The sequence below is a fragment of the Lissotriton vulgaris genome, chromosome 9 (genome assembly GCF_964263255.1).
Source record: "Lissotriton vulgaris chromosome 9, aLisVul1.2, whole genome shotgun sequence".
In the NCBI taxonomy this organism is placed as follows: Eukaryota; Metazoa; Chordata; class Amphibia; order Caudata; family Salamandridae; genus Lissotriton; species Lissotriton vulgaris.
The window spans coordinates 856,704,033-856,725,039 of NC_141697.1; the positions used below are offsets into that span (position 1 = coordinate 856,704,033).

The 21,007-nt window shown below is 39.6% G+C and overlaps 1 protein-coding gene across 3 annotated transcripts in view; it reads left to right on the forward strand.

The window, feature by feature from the left end:
* Positions 1-19,293, forward strand: part of LOC147692367 (cytochrome P450 2G1-like) — a 518,353-nt gene extending 499,060 nt beyond the window's left edge. For all 3 annotated transcript variants that reach the window (XM_086938591.1, XM_086938592.1, XM_086938590.1), the window contains exons 8-10: positions 8,954-9,141; positions 14,229-14,370; positions 17,955-19,293. In XM_086938591.1, the coding sequence (XP_086794717.1) occupies positions 8,954-9,141; positions 14,229-14,370; positions 17,955-18,136 (512 nt within the window). In that variant the 3' untranslated portion in view covers positions 18,137-19,293. The remainder of the gene's footprint in view (positions 1-8,953; positions 9,142-14,228; positions 14,371-17,954) is intronic.
* Positions 19,294-21,007: the final 1,714 nt, after the last annotated feature.

The window sequence follows — 21,007 nt, forward strand, 5'->3', positions numbered from 1 at the left end:
TGGAAAATACAAAACGATGTGGCTCTGTCGCAGCGATGCACCGCCCGCAAGTACGCCAGTGTCTGCCCGAATCTGAGCCCCTCCTTGTTGGATCGCGGAAGGGCAAAGGGGCAGACAGGTGACACCGAAGACTGTCTTCGGCAGGGTTCCCGATACAACTTGGAAATGGTTGCACCTGGGGCACAACGGACCTGATTTTCAGAAATTAAAACACCCAATGGAGGGTACAAACCGAGGTAAAATAGCTTAGAGAAACAACAAGTACCAGGAGACCTTGCAACCCACTGTAGACGCCCACCAGGGGGCGAATAAATGAATAAAAGACACTTTGCTGTTGCTTCCTAAGCACCTGATGTTATGTGAGAGACGTACCTGTTGAAGAAGTTCAAAGCTGAACGAAACATGTCGGACTGCCGTTTGTCTCACAAATAAAGAATACAAGGCTTTTTGTGGTGTGCGGCTGATCTTTCCTCGGCAAGGGGAATTGTTGGAAAATACAAAACGATGTGGCTCTGTTGCAGCGATGCACCGCCCGAAAGTACGCCAGTGTCTGCCCGAATCTGAGCCCCTCCTTGTTGGATCACGGAAGCGCAAAGAGTCAGACAGGTGACATCAAAGACTGTCTTCGGCAGGGTTCCCGGTACGACTTGAAAATGGTTGCACCTGGGGCACAACGGACCTGATATTCAGAAATTAAAACACCCAATGGAGGGTACAAAACGAGGTAAAATAGTTTATAGAAACAACAAGTACCAGGAGACCTTGCAACCCACTGTGGACGCCCACCAGGGGAAATAATTGCATAAAAGACACTTTGCTGTTGCTTCCTAAGCACCTGATGTTATGTGAGAGACGTACCTGTTGAAGAAGTTCAAAGCTGAACGAAACATGTCGGACTGCCGTTTGTCTCACATATAAAGAATACAAGGCTCTTTGTGGTGTGCGGCTGATCTTTCCTCGGCAAGGGGAATTGTTGGAAAATACAAAACGATGTGGCTCTGTCGCAGCGATGCACCGCCCGAAAGTACGCCAGTGTCTGCCCGAATCTGAGCCCCTGCTTGTTGGATCGCGGAAGCGCAAAGAGGCAGACAGGTGACATCGAAGACTGTCTCCGGCAGGGTTCCCGGTACGACTTGAAAATGGTTGCACCTGGGGCACAACGGAACTGATATTCAGAAATTAAAAAACCCAATGGAGGGTACAAAACGAGGTAAAATAGCTTAGAGAAACAACAAGTACCAGGAGACCTTGCAGCCCACTGTGGACGCCCACCAGGGGGCGAATAATTGCATAAAAGACACTTTGCTGTTGCTTCCTAAGCACCTGATGTTATGTGAGAGACGTACCTGTTGAAGAAGTTCAAAGCTGAACGAAACATGTAGGACTGCCGTTTGTCTCACAAATAAAGAATACAAGGCTCTTTGTGGTGTGCGGCTGATCTTTCCTCGGCAAGGGGAATTGTTGGAAAATACAAAACGATGTGGCTCTGTCGCAGCAATGCACCGCCCAAAAGTACGCCAGTGTCTGCCCGAATTTGAGCCCCTCCTTGTTGGATCGCGGAAGCGCAAAGGGGCAGACAGGTGACACCGAAGACTATCTTCGGCAGGGTTCCCGGTACAACTTGAAAATGGTTGCACCTGGGGCACAACGGACCTGATATTCAGAAATTAAAACACCTAATGGAGGGTACAAAATGAGGTAAAATAGCTTAGAGAAACAACAAGTACCAGGAGACCTTGCAACCCACTGTGGACGCCCACCAGGGGGTGAATAATTGCATAAAAGACACTTTGCAGTTGCTTCCTAAGCACCTGATGTTATGTGAGAGACGTACCTGTTGAAGAAGTTCAAAGCTGAACGAAACATGTCGGACTGCCGTTTGTCTCACAAATAAAGAATACAAGGCTCTTTGTGGTGTGCAGCTGATCTTTCCTCGGCAAGGGGAATTGTTGGAAAATACAAAACGATGTGGCTCTGTCGCAGCGATGCACCGTCCGAAAGTACGCCAGTGTCTGCCCGAATCTGAGCCCCTCCTTGTTGGATCGCGGAAGCGCAAAGGGGCAGACAGGTGACACCGAAGACTGTCTTCGGCAGGGTTCCCAGTACAATTTGAAAATGGTTGCACCTGGGGCACAACGGACCTGATATTCAGAAATTAAAACACCCAATGGAGGGTACAAAATGAGGTAAAATAGCTTAGAGAAACAACAAGTACCAGGAGACCTTGCAACCCACTGTGGACGCCCACCAGGGGGCGAATAATTGCATAAAAGACACTTTGCTGTTGCTTCCTAAGCACCTGATGTTATGTGAGAGACGTACCTGTTGAAGAAGTTCAAAGCTGAACGAAACATGTCGGACTGCCGTTTGTCTCACAAATAAAGAATACAAGGCTCTTTGTGGTGTGCGGCTGATCTTTCCTCTGCAAGGGGAATTGTTGGAAAATACAAAACGATGTGGCTCTGTCGCAGCGATGCACCGCCTGAAAGTACGCCAGTGTCTGCCCGAATCTGAGCCCCTCCTTGTTGGACCGCGGAAGCACAAAGGGGCAGACAGGTGACATCGAAGACTGTCTTCGGCAGGGTTCCCGGTACGACTTGAAAATGGTTGCATCTGGGGCACAACGGACCTGATATTCAGAAATTAAAACACCCAATGGAGGGTACAAAACGAGGTAAAATAGCTTAGAGAAACAACAAGTACCAGGAGCCCTTGCAACCCACTGTGGACGCCCACCAGGGGGCGAATAATTGCATAAAAGACACTTTGCTGTTGCTTCCTAAGCACCTGATGTTCTGTGAGAGACGTACCTGTTGAAGAAGTTCAAAGCTGAACGTAACATGTCGGACTGCCGTTTGTCTCACAAATAAAGAATACAAGGCTCTTTGTGGTGTGCGGCTGATCTTTCCTCGGCAAGGGGAATTGTTGGAAAATACAAAACGATGTGGCTCTGTCGCAGCGATGCACCGCCCGAAAGTACGCCAGTGTCTGCCCGAATCTGAGCCCCTCCTTGTTGGATCGTGAAAGCGCAAAGGGGCAGACAGGTGACAACGAAGACTGTCTTTGGCAGGGTTCCCGGTACGACTTGAAAATAGTTGCACCTGGGGCACAACGGACCTGATATTAAGAAATTAAAGCACCCAATGGAGGGTACAAAACGAGGTAAAATAGCTTAGAGAAACAACAAGTACCAGGAGACCTTGCAACCCACTGTGGATGCCCACCAGGGGGCGAATAATTGCATAAAAGACACTTTTCTGTTGCTTCCTAAGTACCTGATGTTATGTGAGAGACGTACCTTTTGAAAAAGTTCAAAGCTGAACGAAACATGTCGGACTGCCGTTTGTCTCACAAATAAAGAATACAAGGCTCTTTGTGGTGTGCGGTTGATCTTTCCTCGGCAAGGGGAATTGTTGGAGGAAAATGTATATATATATATATATATATATATATGTGTATGGAATCCATAAGATGCAAGAAAGAGCACACTTGCATCTATCTATCTATCTATCTATCTATCTATCTATCTATCTATCTATCTATCTATCTATCTATCTATCTATCTATCTATCTATCTATCTATCTATCTATCTATCTATCTATCTATCTATCTATCTATCTATCTATCTATCTATCTATCTGTCTGTCTATCTATCTATCTATATATCTATCTATCTATCTATTTATCACCGATCGGTGAGCAAGGCTCCTGGACAGCTGAAACGCGTTCAATGGGGCAGAAAATAAAGTCATTTTGGACCAGCTACACAAGGCGTCGTCATCCTTGTTTGAGAGGATTGTTTGTGGATATATATATATATATATATATATATATATATATATATATATATATATATATATATATATTCACTGAAAAAACCATAGGTTATAGACTATATATAGTTAGGGATTAGCATTTACAAAACCTTATTTTACTCACACAAAACCATTGAAATTCGCATATATAGTTAGTTACACTAACTATATATCGCGCACCGGCAATCCACTGCTGATGATGTCACATATTACATCATTCATGACATGGTCAGTGACATCACTGATGACATCACTGATGACAACTCAAATGACATCACTGATGACAACATCCAGTGACTGTATGTTTCTGTAAAGTTAAAATATGTTTTACATCTTTTCCCCAAACTGCCTTGGTATATTCCAATATATGCCAATGACAGAAATGGAAGTGGTCCAACCAATTTTTTCCACAATTTGAGAAAGCACGGAAACATGTGAATAAATCTGTTTCTGCTTACATGAGAGAATTTAGAATGGGTTTAATATACAACAATAACTTGCGTTACAACATGCAAGACATCTACAGAGGAGATGGTGTGCACTTCTCCGATGAGGGGAATAGAATATTCCTCCTGAATTTAAAACTGTGCATTGGAACCTACTTGTAAGTAGCTTAATTAGCCACAGAACCCAATAGCTCTTTTCATTGCTTCCCTACCCCTGATCATTCAAAACGTTTATCTTTTTCTTATTTTTTTTTTCACACCAAAGTACGCTCCCCGGTTCGCTTACCGGTGCACGTACCGGGCGCGACCCCCCCGCGAAATTTTTCATTTTTTTTTTGCATATATCAGTGTCCTAAGCCCCCCTCAGAAAACCTAGAGGGTCACAAAGTGTCTACCGTGCCCCATTCTACCCATTCCGAACATTGTTTGTCCTCCATCTTGTGTCTCAATTCTACCGATACACAAAATGGAGGACTCCCGTAACGCTGCCGGTTCGCGTACCAGGGCGCGCACCGGTGAGCGCTCGCTAAAAAAAGGTGGGAAAGTAGTTTACAGAAAAACCACTAGAGACACTTTCATCAAATATAGAATAGGCCCTACTACATAGCAGTCCCTACCATTTACCCAAATTTGATGGAATTCCATTGAGAAAATTATGCTGTAGGCCTGACTAAATATCCTGAGGTAAATTACCTAACAAAAACACTTATGAAGTGTTAGAATTGACAACCAATTAAAATGCTACTTTCATTATCTTCTATTATTTCATGACATTTGATTAGTTATGTACCTGAATATATATAAAGAAAGAGAGAGAAACACAGCCATTTTGACTACTACTTCCTGAAGTACATTTCAAGTGCATTTCAACTGAGAACTTAAACTTCTTTTTGAAAGGTAAGATGTTATTTTAAAAACTGAAGTATGTTGTGCACTTTAAGTTAATTAGGAAAACATTTTCTGATAGTTATATACTATCCCTCTGTAATAGTTATAGAATAAGATAAACTTATCTGTTATAGTTATGGATGGAGTTAGGCTTGTCTTGTATAATTATGAATTTACTTAGGCTTTATCACATACACTTTTTTATATTTCTACTTCCAGTCTGATACCATACACTGCCCAAAGATAAAATCACTGTTAAAAAAACCAAACTACCTGTCTGAACTTAAACCCAACAGTGCCCTATCTCTACTGATATATTTTTTTTAAATTCAAATTACAGCACAAAAATGGAAGAAGAGCAAAAAAAATACCATCGAAGTTGTTCTGGAAAGCAACAAAGATACAGATATTGAACCCAATGACTCTGAATTCTTTGATGAATCACAGGACTATAAACTTCTTCAATGTGTAAAATCAGTAGATTTCCTGATTGAAAATGAGGACATTTCTGACAAGCAAATATTAGAAGTTCTTTTAAATTTTGAAAACGAATCTGAGAATTAAATTTATGTTTAATAATTCAAAAATTGTTTGAGACATTATTCATTTTTATATGTATTTTTTAAACTAGTACCAAATTGATTTTAATGTAAAGTCAGACTTTAAATATACTGTGCAACTTTTTTGTGTATCATAGTTTGCTCATAGTTACTTCCTTTTTCCCCCTCTATTTCATCTCCAATGTGTATTTAACATCTCTTTTTCATCTCCTGCCTCCATATTCTTTCTGCTTTCCTCACATACTATGCTATGAATTCCATATACCACAATAACTTCTGAAACAACATGGAAGATATCTACAAAGGAAACGGTGTATTTTTATTTTTAGACTCTGCATTGGTACCTACATGTTGGTACTTAAATAAAAAAATAAATAAAAAAAGAACAATCAATATACATACATTATTTGAACATTCTTTCATTCTATTTTCCCTATATTACGCTCCCCGGACCGCTTCCCGGTGCGCGTACCGAGCGCTCCCCCCGCAAAAAAACGATAATAAAATTTTATTTTTTTTGCCCCGCGGGGCCCTTTTAAAGCCCCTCATCAAACCTAGGGGGTCAGGGAGGATGTACTATGCCCCCTTATGCTCATTTCCCCCTTTGTTTTTGCCAAATCTTGTGTCTCGATCCTACCGAGACACAAGATGGCGACCGCTCCGGACTGTTTAGAATGTTCACAGTCACCGGGGAGCCAATCCGCTTCTCCTCACGAAGTTCCGTTACGCGTCCGGTACGCGAACCGGGGCGCTAACCGGGACGCTGTCACAGATATATCTGTTTTTTAAAACGTTAATTTCTCAAAATCCACAGGAGCACATATTTTAAGACATAGCAAAGGCACGTCGGGCAAACAATATCTACAATTTTGCCAAGTTTCGTGGAAATCCATTCAGCCGTTCGAGCTAAAAGTGATTCCAACCGCCCTATGGAAAAATGAATGGGAAAAACGCGTTTTGGGACCCCCCTTTTTTCTCACCCCCCCCTTGACGAAACCCCCCCCAAATTTTCAGGGGCTGCTCAGAAACAAACTGTACCATTTTCCTGAAAATTTCAGCCAATTCCGTCCACAAACGCTAAAGTTATTCGACATAGAATTTTTAGAAATCCCATAGGAAAAAAATCCTAACTATATATACCTACTGGCGACCGCCAGTAGGTAATATATATATATATGAATGAGCAATTGCACAAGCGCTTTGGGAGGGCTCACTGCTTCATCCAACCCTCCGGTCTGTTAGTCGGCTCCTTTGTGATGCTCACAGGTTCCCTTAAGTTTAAAAGCAAGGTCCGACGCGTTTCGGGTCCGCAAAACGACCCTTCCTCACGGACTGGATGCAGATAAACACCATGTTCACTTCACGCTTTTCAAACATCTTTTATTTGACAGCTGGTGTCGTCTTCCCTAAGTGGGTGGAGTTTGGCAACGCCTGGACTTGTGGTTATTGTAGTCCTGTGAGGTGAATGGGTATAGTAGCCTTGAGTAGGTTGGCGTTTCTGCACTTATTACTGTCTTTAGAATTCCTTAAGTAGGATGGGAGGGAAGCTGCAGGCATCACATTTTGTCATTGGGATGTTGCGCTGGCAGGCGAGTATGTTTGATCTCGCCTCAGTCTCTTTGGGCAGGATACGTTGTTCCGCCATCGGAGTGGAGCTCCTCACCGCGACCAAGGCTGGCCGCTGAGAAAATGAATGAGCAATTGCGCAAGCGCTTCGGGAGGGCTCACCTCTTCATTCAACCCTTCGATCTGTTAGTCGGCTCCTTTGCGATGCTCACAGGTTCCCTTATTTTTAAAAGCAAGGTCCAATGCATTTCGGGGCCGCAAAACTCCCCTTCCTCATGGACTGTATGCAGATAAACACTATGTTCACTTCACGCTTTTCAAACATCTTTTATTTGACAGCTGGCGTCGTCCTACCTAAGTGGGTGGAGTTTAGCAACGCCTGGACTTGTGGTTATTGTAGTCCTGTGTGGTGAATGGGTATAGCAGCCTTGAGTAGTTTGGCGTTTCTGCACTTATTACTGTCTTTAGAATTCCTTAAGTAGGATGGGAGGGAAGCTGCAGGCATCACGTTTGCGCAATTGCTCATTCATATATATATATATATATATATATATATATATATATATATATATATATATATATATATATATATATATTAGGTGAACACGAGGGATTCAGTATATCACACACATAATGTGGGTACCTGAACCATTAGGGTTAATTTAATTTTCTTTGGCCCGCTGATGTGATGACAAATTTTGGCCAATTTGATTTAGCAACAAATGTATTATGTATTCAGGTTTAATTTAATTTAATCTGATGTATTGTTTCGCTATTATACTGCAGCAAAAGTATTGTATTGCACACATTTACCATTATATATGCGTGCTAAGAATACTATATCACCCTGTGACCTAACTCGAACATTGAATCTGTTCTGTGTCCAGATTTAAAATCGATAACAGCATTTTCGTTGTATTGAAGCAAACAAAACCCATTTAAAGATGGCCGACCCTAACATTCATGTTAGTCCTTTTTCTGTGTTGTTTGTTTAGATTTGTAATCACGTGCACTAAATATAACCAATGGTCACTTAACAATGCTTTACCCGTGAGCAAGGCGGTTGTCCGCCGAAACGCGTAGGGTTTTTCTATGGCTTATGGTTTTTACGAATAAACCCGGCATATGACCACACAGATGGAGTGCTAGTCGTCATTGCCTGTGCGGAGTGCGTGGTACTTTGTGTACGTGGAACTGGAATACTATCGGGAACCTCCAACCCGAGTCGCACCGCCGGCAAAGTGTCCCGGTCTGCATGGAGGAAGAGAGAGTGGTATATATATATATATATATATATATAAATAAGGTTACAGCATTTAAAAGTGTTTTACCTGCGAAGTAAAAGACTGAAAACTTAGCTGTGCTGTGATATCTTCCTATCTTAATCCTGCTATGCAATGATTCCTGATGTAGATAGAGGCTGTGAAGCAAAGGTAACACATCAAAGAAAGACTGGCACTCTTCAAGATCGGTGCACTGTCATATGTTTAGGCACATTGACTGTCCCATGCACAGACTTTCTTCAGCTAAAGTGAACTATGTTGTCAAAGTGAATTGGGAAAAATGCCTGCTTAACACCTATTCTCTTCTTTAGTGCCAAAATGCCGATTAAGCTTGCAGTATCCAGTGCTGAATTTATTTAAGTGCTTGACAATGTTTTTTGGACTTATTTGGTAGAAAAGCTGCATAAGGAAATTGACTGCACAATTGGCCGGGATCGTTTTCCTAATGCAGAGGACCGAAGCAAGATGCCATTCACAGAGGCCATCATACATGAAATACAACGAATTGCAAACGTTATCCCAATGAATGTTCCACACTCAGTGACAAAGGATACTCAGTTCAGAGGACATCTCATTCCAAAGGTGCAATCTTTTTTACTGCTTAATCCAAACAGTTTTTCAATATCCTTTTTTATAGTTGCAATAAGATCGGGTGTAATATTGCTACATCACAAAAGTTTATGTACTCTGTATTGCCAGATTCCAGCACCTTGGAGTTTTCACACCAGCCATTTGCACTCACAAACTCTGGAAAGGTTTAGACTCCCAGAAGTGTGCATCAGGAGCAGAGGGTGCTAATGTCAACATTAATGCCTAGATTTATTATTTTTTAATGAGATGAGGACAAGCCTAAGCAACACTGCACAATACAAAACAGAACAAATATGAGTGCTGATCAACTTTAGAACTCTAAAATGTGTAAACACTTAAATTTGAACCACAGTGCTAAATATATTTTGAGTCAAGAAACGCTAACCCTCTCTCAATGCCTACATAGCGGTCATGCCGGTGAATGGCAACAGCACAAAAATGCTATGGTTCGAAGAAAAGCTAGACATCTTATGACGTGTGACCTGGATTTGCTTTAAATCCTAAAAGGCAAATGAATCCACGTGCATAGTATGTAATTTCCAGAAAATTACACTATTTATGCTGTTCACACTTTGCCGGTTGTCACCATGTGAGAGACTATTTAGTGCTAAACTCACCCTTATACTATAGCCTGATATTAGCGTCGCTAAAAATTGCCATTTTTAAGGACATCATTGGAAAGCTTCCATTCAGTAAATATGGCGTTGCACAATTTATCATTCAAACAAACCTGTACAGCAGAATTTCAAGCAGCGCTGCAATGTGTGATTGCTAACAACTTGAGTTCAAGTGTCTGATGGATCAAACACCCATACCTATTACATTTAAGCACAAGACCTGATTAGGATTGTAGCTACCAACAAAAACCATTGTCAACACGCCAAGGTAATGAACCCAACAAGTGACCCTACTCTTTGAATACAGGTTTTTGGAAAAGGTGTTATGCTATGCAATGTATTTGAAACTTAATACTTAATAATTATAGGATGATTTAACTAAGATATGACAGGCCTTTAAAGACAGTTCTTCCTTATTTTTTTTCTTCTTGTAGACACAATGATACGGTATGTTTAAGAATGTTTCATCAAAAAATTCAATTTGAAATATCGCCTTACCATGGAATGTTTGCCTTTATATCATGATAACTAAAGTATCGGCATTAGAAATATCTAATGTAAGAACATAATTTGGATGTTGAATTTAAAAATGTTCTATATAATATAAATATATATATATATGTATATAATATATCACTTTTTTCTATATTGTTGTAGTGTTATAAATGTTTTTTTAAAATGGTTCAATATTTTAGGAGCAGGATGCTGTTTTTGTAGGGAAATGGCTGGGCAGTTCTTTTTAATAGTTTTTTATATAGATTTGTTTAGTTTTATTATACAATTTTTAAAGGGTATTAATTTTTATATTTGTATATATTACTTAGGTTTTTATGTATTTTTAATGTGTCAATGAGAGTTCTTTGTTTTTGTTTGTTTTATTTTATGATGGGATGTAGGGTTTATAGGAGAACAGGTTGGACAATGCGTTATATTGTATCTTTGTACATTTTCTTAATTTTTATATAATTATATTTGTAAATATAATGTATTTAAATGTTTTAAATGATGTTTATTGTTTATGAGTGAAATTGGTATTACTAATATTTTGGAAAATTTGCCAATATTTAAATAGTATTATATAATGCAAACTAACTCATATAATTAATGTATTAAATGATTTAACAATTTCCATTTTTTTTCAGTCGTACTTTCTATTAAAAAAATTAGAAAAATACATGTTCAATTTTTTTAATATCAGTTCAATATTAGTGTTTTTAGATTGTGGTTGTATCACAGTGCGAATAGTAAACCTATCCACCACATCATCCAACACCTTAACCAATGTTGCTTAGATTGGAGTGGGAATAGTAAACTTACCCCATTCAATGTGTATTATTGTCCGCAATATAGCTTGGATTGTATTAGGAACAGAAACTGTACTCCAATTAATGTCCTATACTTTTCCCAATCAATATTGAATTTCAGGGGGAATAGTAAATTCACATTCGTGAATTCCAACACTTTCTCAAATATGTCTTAGTTTGGGAATAGTAAATCTATTCTCTTCAAAGTCTAGCACCTTCTCCAATGTAGCTTGGATTGGAGAGGGAAGAATAAACTAACCCCCTCAATGTCCAATACTTTGGTGTGGGAATAGTCAATCTACCCCCTTGAAGTCCAACACTTTCCTCAATATAGCTTAGATTGGAGTGGGGATAGTAAAACTAACCTCTTTAATGCCCAATGCCTTCTCCTAGGTACCTTATATTAGAGTGGGAATAGTAGATGTAACCACTTTAATACCCAACACTTTCCCCAATGCAGTGTAGATTGGGGTAGAAATAGTGAATGTAATACCTTTAATGTCCAACACTTTGAGTCACATTAAAGACCGCATTAATGGCTGACAAGTACGTCCACCTTAACATGACTTTCCATAACATCCAGTACCCCTCCCTACTCTCTCCTTGTCACAATCCTTCAGCTTAGAATTGATATCCACAATTTTAAAGGAGGCAAGTTCATCTCCAATCAAGGGTCTCATGCATTGAACAAACACCCCCTATCACATTCAGTCTCAGGGCTTTAACTAGTTAACACACCGCCCTTCTCTTCTTACTTTTTTTTCTCATAGGTCTAAGTAGTTACCAATTTATTGGATCAAGGTGGAAACTATAAAAGTTTTAGGACCAATTCATAGTGAAAAGGGTGCTATGTGCGTTGTTTGCTCATTTCTGTTTGCTAACGTGCCTTCTACAATAGAAGCATGTAAATACTTTTTTCACATAAGTTAGATTTTCCTACTGAATCCACATCTTTGCCTTATTGGTTACTACTTCATTGGTTGTAGTCTAGAAAAGATACGAAGTCAGAGTTTGATGGCTCCAAATGTTTGGAACGACTAATGGAGATTGAGACTAAAGAGGCAGATTTAGGAAGTTTTGCTAATGCTTTGATAACAATAGCCCTTATCTTGTCTCAGAGTGAAACTCTCACCCATGGCAGAACTACACATGTGAATAGCACACAGGGACCCATTATCGTTTCAATGTAGACTCCTGGCTTGGAGAAGAGCAGTTGAACCCTACCTAATAGGCAATGGTGCCCTAAATAGAACTCATTCTTTATCTCTGAGATCCCTGTAAGAATTCCTTTCTTTTAAGATAGAAAATGTACATTCACCAGTCAAGAATCTCATGCTTTCAATGGACAGGGCATCTTCATCTTGGGCAGATGTACTAAGGTTTTTTGCAGTCACAAAGAACTGTTTGTGACCGCAAAAAGCCCTTTTAGTATGTAACAAATAAAATTGCAACTTGATAACATGTTACTGAATTGCAGAACAGTTCATACCAAATAGGTATTTGTAAGGGGTTTAGTTTAGGGCCTCCTTTCCAAATGCCAAGTCAGACTTGGATGCATTAAAGTTTTGAGACCAACATTCAGTAGCAAAACATTAATATATCACCAACCACACAAAGGTAGCGGTAACCATTTGTGACCGGAAAGTGGCTCCCAAGGGATCACTTCCCTTTCTAAATGTTAACTTAGCATTTTTTAAAGGTAGTCCGTGCACTCTTAAAAAATGTTCATTAAACTTTTATTTTTGTAAATAAACACATCCCATTTTCCAATCGGAAAATGGGCTGCATTTAAAAAAAGTATTCCTTTTTTTAAAAGCAATCACAAACATGGTGATCTGCTGACCCCAGTTTGCCGCCAATCCTGTAATGGCTACAAATCGTAATGGGTCACAATTTACAACTTACCTCATTAACTTACGTGTGGTAGGTTCGGATTGCGATCCACCAGGACTCGAAATTCTGTGGACATACCTAATTTTACATAGGTTGGTTCTCAAAATATGACACTATTCATAAAAATACTGGTTGCAAATCGCAACCAGTATTTTGAGAGCAGTTCTTAGTACATCTGGTCCCGTGTTTCGAAGATGAATATTTGTCTTGGAAATGCTAACAAATGGCCTGTCTAGTGTTTTAGTGGACTTTTTGTCAAGATTGTTTTTCCGGTGAACCACTAATGAATTAAGGCAGTCATTATGTGTGCGTACCTAAAGCACAATGTCCCACAAGCAATGGTATATTGATCCTATTAGAGCAAGATCAAGCTTAATTTGCATACGGCTAACCCCTGTCTACATTGATAAAATGGGCAAAGAAACAATTGATTAAAAAGTGGTCCCACTAGTTACCAGCGGCGGCAATTAATTCAAGCATTCCACCCTTCATTTCTTCTATTTCTAAAGACACGAAACTTGTAGCAGTGCAATGACAGGTTTCCAATAGGAATCCAAGAAAAGCTTTGAGAATTCCTAATTACATGTACGCAGAGGATTTTCTACATGCGTAATTGAATCTAGTATACAATTTTCAAGGGAATGTCATTACATTACTGTTTTTTCTCCAGGGATTTGTAAGTTTAATATGGCAGGGATTTCACTGTCTCGGTGCACGCTGCGCGTAATTGTACAGCTTTACCAAGTGACCTATTTCATTTCTCTACAGGGAAAATAATTTTTCCTTTGCAAACCCTATTCCTCTTCACCTGAATAGTTTTAGTGGAGTTCACTTCCAGGAAGAAACCCGCAACTGTTTCCAGGGTTGTTATGGTTCACAAAACCATTTGTTACAAACTATTGCTTTTGTTTTCAAACTTTGTAGGGAATTCACCACCATTGAAAACCAACTCTTTGCCTTTGGAGCAGAATTTATCTAGTAGTAATATTACACCATCTTCTGAAAATACTCTTCAAATATCCCTGCCAAAATCGATTTACAACTAACTGCAAGTTAATCTTTTGTGAATAGATTGCACTCGTAAATCAAGCTACTTTCTATTTTAAATTGACTTACACTCACATATGGCCTTGTGAATCAGGCTCACAAGGATTATGCGGATTTTTGCATCACTTGAGTTTCTAGTGAATAGACGGCACTACACAATATCCCATTTGTCTGCATTGTGATTACAATACCGCTCTCTCTCTATTCTGTTTTTTAGGGTACAGACGTGTTTCCTGTGCTCTGGTCCGTTTTACAGGACCCATCACAGTTCAGTGATCCTACTGTGTTCAATCCTCAGCACTTCCTGGATGAGAAGGGTTGCTTCAAAAAAAGAGACGCATTCATGCCGTTTTCTGCAGGTATTTATTCTGACACTGGTAGTGACTGTGTTGTATGCATGCAATTGTAACTACAAATCGGAAGCCACATTCCTGTGCAATATTACCCCGACAATCTGTCAGCAGACAATCAGGATAATTGTTCCTCAAGATTGAGGGATCAGTCCAGTTTCTTGTGGGTATTTGTCCACATACCCTACAGCCACTTATTTGGTCAAATTATAGCCAAGGTAATTAACTACCACCTTTGTCTTCTCATTCCAAGCTTCCCTCAAAAGAAGTGGGTAGATTATATAGGTTGCACTGACATTTGGATCAACTGATTGGTTCAAAATGAGGTTTTTGCAGTTACCAGCGAATGCAAATGTCAAGTTTTTAAGTGACAGACCATGCACAACTTACAGAAAAAAAACAGCAGCATCATTGCTCACACACCAGTGCAAAGTTGCACTGATTCATCTTTGTTATCCGAAAAAACAGAAATGGGCACTGTTGCTACTTTAACTCAGAACTGAACACAACATTTCATTTCAAGTGCTTTAAATCTTGCATGATTCCACAGGTTACAAGGTTAGGAGATTCCTGAGCTGGGCAGGAAACTATGGAGCTATGAAGCGGAGGTGCAGGGAGGAAGGACAGATGGGGTCACAGAAAGTCATGCCCCTAAGACATAAATACAGATTAGGTGTTCGCTAGAGATGTTCCAGGGTGGAAGCCAGGCTAACTAGACCTAATTTGAAGAAGAGCCTACATACCAGTATCAAATGTATTCCCACAGTTTGCATGGGTTGGCCAGCTACCTCAGCCTAAGTGGGGGTTCTCTGATATAGACACGACAACCCAGGCCTGTGAACAGTAGTTAGATTCTTTCTGAGACAACCCGCTGAGAGAAGGTGGGGAAAATGCAATAGTTTAGTCTATAACATCAATTTGTTAGTCTACGAAGATGCACACATTTTTCTACCAAATATAGACATTTTATTTTTAGAAAAATAGGCGGAATTCCCCCGAAACAAAAATCTATAATTTGCATGTGAAATTAAGGCTTTTCAGTTTTAGTAACTACATGCTTGGTGGCTAAACATGAATTATTCTTATATAGTTCTCATACGTACATTTGCCACACAAAATATGTTCTGCATTGCATGGCCATGTATCTGCATCTTATGTCATGTGTGCACTCAAAATAGCAAAACATGTCTGCATCATTGCAAGGATATACAACCATTATGCCAGAAGTAAAATTATACTAAGCATGCAGAGTATGCATGGATGCCCATCTTATGCCAATAACTAGCACATTGAACATGAGTCTGAAATACCAAGAGTAGGAACCATCTTGTCACCCTTGCTTCTCAGCATGCTCACCATCTGCCAAAATTTATCAACTAGATAGGAGTGGCATTTTGGGACTAAAGGGCACCATCATTCTCCCAGTTTGGCAATATTTTCTTATATGCCCGATCCAGAATATGAGAGGGTGGGCACCAATATGCAATTGTTGCTCACTAGATACCAAGAATTGCCATCAATATTCCATGGCCAGGACTTTCTCAGGTGGGTAGTAGGCAAAATCATTTCATGGAAGTCATGAAAGTCCCAAACGACAAGTCTTATCACCATTATGCTAGGGTCAGCAAAACCAAAGGTAAGCACCATGGCATTATGCCATGGAAGTTCCAATATGCCTAACGTCCCATGAAAGTGCCAGAATAACAATTCAACCAGAGGGTCGGCACTGCCATGCCATGAGGGCCTCAAGCGTACGAACTATTTCCACCAGTATGCTTGACCAGTATTTCGCTATTGCTGCATACCGCTATACCATTTGTGCCCATAAAATGTCTACAAATTGTCAATAATCTATGGCCTGCACACTGACACACAAATACACATGAATATGAATTCACACCAAACACATATATTGGCTACCCTGTTTTAGGTTTAAATATATAATACCTGATAAAACCCCACTGAAAGGGAAACAGCCCTAAGCAGTGTAAATATAAATGATAAACATCTACACAGCCACAAACTAAAATGCCATTCAAAGAAAGGAAAGTGAGAGAGAATGAATCATTTTGGGTTTTTTTTCCAGAAGGGGCCAACACAATAAAACGTTGTAATACAAGTTAGCAGCAAGAAAGACTGTTCTAAGTTTGTTCTGCTTCAGCTTTGATGTTTAGGGATGTCACTAGAATATTGTTTCTACTTTCATATGTTTCCTTCATCTTTTTGTGAGTGGATTAAAGGCACAGGGTTTAGAAGCATGTTTTAGGTCTGGTCTAATTATTTTATACATTGTAGAGAATCCGGGAATATTTTGATCTTTTGGAAGTGTTTAATCCTTTCAATGATCAGTGAAATGGCTTAATCATAGGACTCCTGTCCCATATGTATTATGACATTTGATGACAGACGCTGAATGGATAAAACCCTCTAATGCATATGCCCCCTTTTCTGGTATGTAAGTGTTGATAGCAGGTCAACTGCCAAACACTCCAGGCTTTATATATTCAAAGCACAGTGTAGTGACAGGTACCTGTGAAAAAGGAGCCGTCAGCATTTATATAGTCCAGGGGTGAAACATGACACAAGACTTTACACATACCAACACAATTCTTAAATGCACGGTGTCCCGTTGTTACATATGATACCTGAGATAACCCTATATTTTTACCTAAATACACTTTACTGCTGTTTTTTTCAGTGCATAGTTACAAATTTAACAGCAACATTTCAAATCCCAGAATACAATGTGACATCTGTGAAAAAGTCAGGAATGACTTCAAGTGAGACATTTAACCTGAAGATACTTAGCAGCAACCAGTGTCCACACAACAGCATCACCACTCAATGTAATGGGGCAAAGAATGCAGATAAGTCATGACAAACTCTTTAGCCATGCTGCTCACCATCGGGGATGCTGTGCAGCATCTCTAAAAATGCATGGCAAAGCCTATAAGGTCAGAAAGGGGGGAAGTTAGCTTTTCCTATACTTGCTTTACTTACCTTCCTTTGCTCCTGATCTGGCTCTTCCGTCTCTCTCCTTAGGGTAAACTACAATGAATCATGTGATCAGGGGTTATTGGTGCCCAACTGCCCCTGAAAACTATTTGAAGACCAGCTCAATTCAATGACTAGATCAAAGACTGCAATAAATTGCTGACAAGGCGCAGCTCTTGATTGTCAAACGTTCATGGATTTCAAACCTTAATCTCCAGTGAAATCAGAATGTTCATATTGTAGGACATTTCCACACTGACTATAGCAAAGGGGAACGTGGTGCATTCCTCAGCAAACACATCAGCATGTGGTGAATACAGCAGTTTCCTGCTGAGTGGTATGGTTCTATAGATTAGAAAGCAGGTGTTCTCATTAATAGGATGGCATGGAAACCTAAGCTTGCAATGTTTTTCTTTGGTCATTTGCAGAGGAATCATAAATTAAAGCAGCATTCAAGGGCAAAGTAGCTCCACTCAAAGTTTATTTTTAAATTGCGGTTTGGGGTATACATTTTAAGGAGAATAGACGTGTCCATTGGCAATATGTGACTTAAAAATGCTTTCTTTTGTGAAAAACTTTGCAAAATATTGTTTTTTCAGGGAAACGGATTTGCTTAGGAGAGGGATTGGCACGGATGGAGCTGTTTCTTTTCCTCACCAGCATTCTTCAGAACTTCAGACTAAATTCTCCTGTGGCACCAAAGGAAATTGATGTCAGCCCAAAAGCAACTGGATTCGCCAACGTGCCCCGATCTTACCAGCTCTCTTTCATTGCTCGTTAATAAAGGCTCCAAGGAGAGAGGAAATGCTGAAACTGCAAAGTGTAGGAATTCAGTGGTGCAAATTTGAGTCCGTTCTCATTCATCACAGAGTGATCTTTGGGTACATCCATATTCACAGTAATATATGCAGACAGCATTATGATATATATACATATGTGAGGTTGATGTTTGTTTGATACTGGTATACATAAACATTGCAGCTATCGAGCAATATATTTATCATTGCATGTACCTTGTTTGTTCTGGTCACCATCCCAAGCTTGACAAGCACTGCGTGCAGGAAACAGAAACCTGCTGAATATCACATCCACTCACCTCTCTCATAAAAATATGCTCATAGAGTTAAAAAGACAAGGAAAAATACTATACATATACCACTTAATTCATTATTTTCTAATTTTTCACCTATTTTTCCTATTTGTAGATTAGACAAGTCAAAAAAATGAAAATCATGGGAAAATTCGTGAGCCACAGCAATAACATAGTAAATTGGAAATGGGTTAATGACAACTTAAACACAACGTGAATGTGATATAATAGTCAATTAATTAGTACCTCATTTACTTTGTCGCTGTGTTACACTCAAAACAATGCTATGAGATCTTAAATTCATTCAATCAAATTCACACTAGTGATCCTAATGATCTTAAATGCATTAACATTTTTTTAAGGTAACACAGTAACCCCAATGTCCATCAAAAACTTCACTGATTAAAGCCCTTGTGAGTACAGTTATTAATTCCTGCAAAAAAGGAAATATAAGCCTCCAATGTTGGCAAATATGATTCTACTTAGATGAATCTATATATCTCATAAGGTGGAGACAATATTTATATGTGAAAAATGCAATTATGAATTATAGTAAAGGTGATAAATAAAAAAAAAAAAAGTGTAAATGTTGAGAAACAACATTAAAAAAAACCTTGAAGTGGACACAATGACTGGTCAACTTATCAGGTGGAGTGTCAAATCTGTGGTTATGTGTTACACATCTAGATGTACTGCTAGTTCTTCACTACTAATCAGTCCTCCTGGTTCACCTGTCTCCAGACTGATACTGTAATCTAATTGTAATCTCTGTAGTTTAAGACATTGGTCACCCTCCCATTTATGTTTCTATACTTTGTGTAAACCAAAGAAATTCATTAGTGTTCAGTCTGCCATGTGATTTTGTCTTGGAAATGTCATGTAACTGGGTATTTGAGGGTCATTGTTGGCAATGCCCCTTGTATGTTTCAAGATAAAAAAATTTAACTTGGAAAAAAGTACTTCCAAATGTACCTCTTAGGGCAAGGATTCTCAATGCAATACGCAACAAGGTCTGTTTTGCAAGTTATGTGTTTTCTGATTTCAAAGTATTTGTCACAGAAGCCGGCATGGTATTTGATCCTACTGGGACTATGTTTACAGGCTGTACACCGGATTCATGGGAGAACCCTTTAGTTACACTCTCAATCAGGTCTGTTGTATCTCAGTTTGCAGATGGCTTCTAACTAACATTTCTTTGGTGTTTTTTGCTTCTCTGATATGGAGTGCTGAATTTGTCCCCTGCGTGAATCTCAATAGTCTGTTAATTTCTTAGAATCGACCAGTTCCTAGTTAGTATAGTTGCCACCTTTCCAGACTCATTGTTGTATGTCGTGATGACCCTAACTTCACTGCCACTCTCATATAGTAGACTTTCTCTGTCTACTGTGGGAATTCTATCCACTGCTTTTTGGAAGATTCTTTCTGGATAGACTCAAGCTCAAATCTTTCAATCAATATAAGGTGACTAACACCACTGCAAGCGACCACAATCCACTATCAATTCTGGTCAATATAAACACACTAATGCATTTTGAACATCTAACGGCGGGTAAAATGATCAATACGAACACGGATACCGCACAAATAAGACGTATAAAATGGGGTCCTATTAGCCAAGAGAAATATAATGCCTGGAAAAAGGCAACATGCATAATTAATCCGCATACGAATTGGCCGGAAATCGTTTTGTCAATATCCAACGCTATGACTACAGGAAAACAATTGCCACGCAAAGGAAACCATCGTAGTAGTGGGCTTGTCATTCTCTCCAACCTTAAAGATTTCAAAGAGAGCAAAAAGCAGTGTCGCTTGGCTGAGCAACAGTATCGGAGGAAAAAATGTCCAAAGTTCGAATTACGTCTGAAAACAGCAAGAAGAGCGCATAAAAACAGTCTGACAACTGAAACAGAGAATTATTGAAGACAAATGGAAATGTATTTATGCATTGCTTGCCCCCAGCAAGAGCAGGGGATTCTGGAATTACGTTAACAATCTTAATGGTAGAAGCAATATACACAATGCAATACCTGCCAAGGAATGGGCAGCCTATGCTACTAAGTTGTATGTCGACCAGGAAAAATCTAGTCGAAAAACAGTGGCAGCTGCAAACCATTGTCTAGAGGGTAACGAGAATAAGACCCTCGCTCTCAGCGAAAAAGAAACCCTGCTCACATTGAAAGGCATAAGGAAGGATGGGGCCCCCGGACCAAACGGCTTACCAGGCAGTGTTTTTAATGAAGATCGTGCCTTTTGGGCACCTCATATGTACTGTCTATTCAACCATTGCTTCAATACCTCAGGAGTACCAGACTCATGGAAGTGGTCTATTCTGCAACCAATCTATAAGAAAGGCGGCATCTTACAGCCTGAGAATTACAGACTAATCGCCCTACTTGAAGAGGACGGGAAGGCATATGCGAAAGTCCTACTAAAAGCGTTAGAGGAATGGATAACTGACAACCAAATAATACCATACTACCAGGCTGGATTTCGGGCGAACTCGTCAACAATGGATAACGCCCTGGCATTATCATACCTGGTAACTAAGGCTACAGAGGGGAT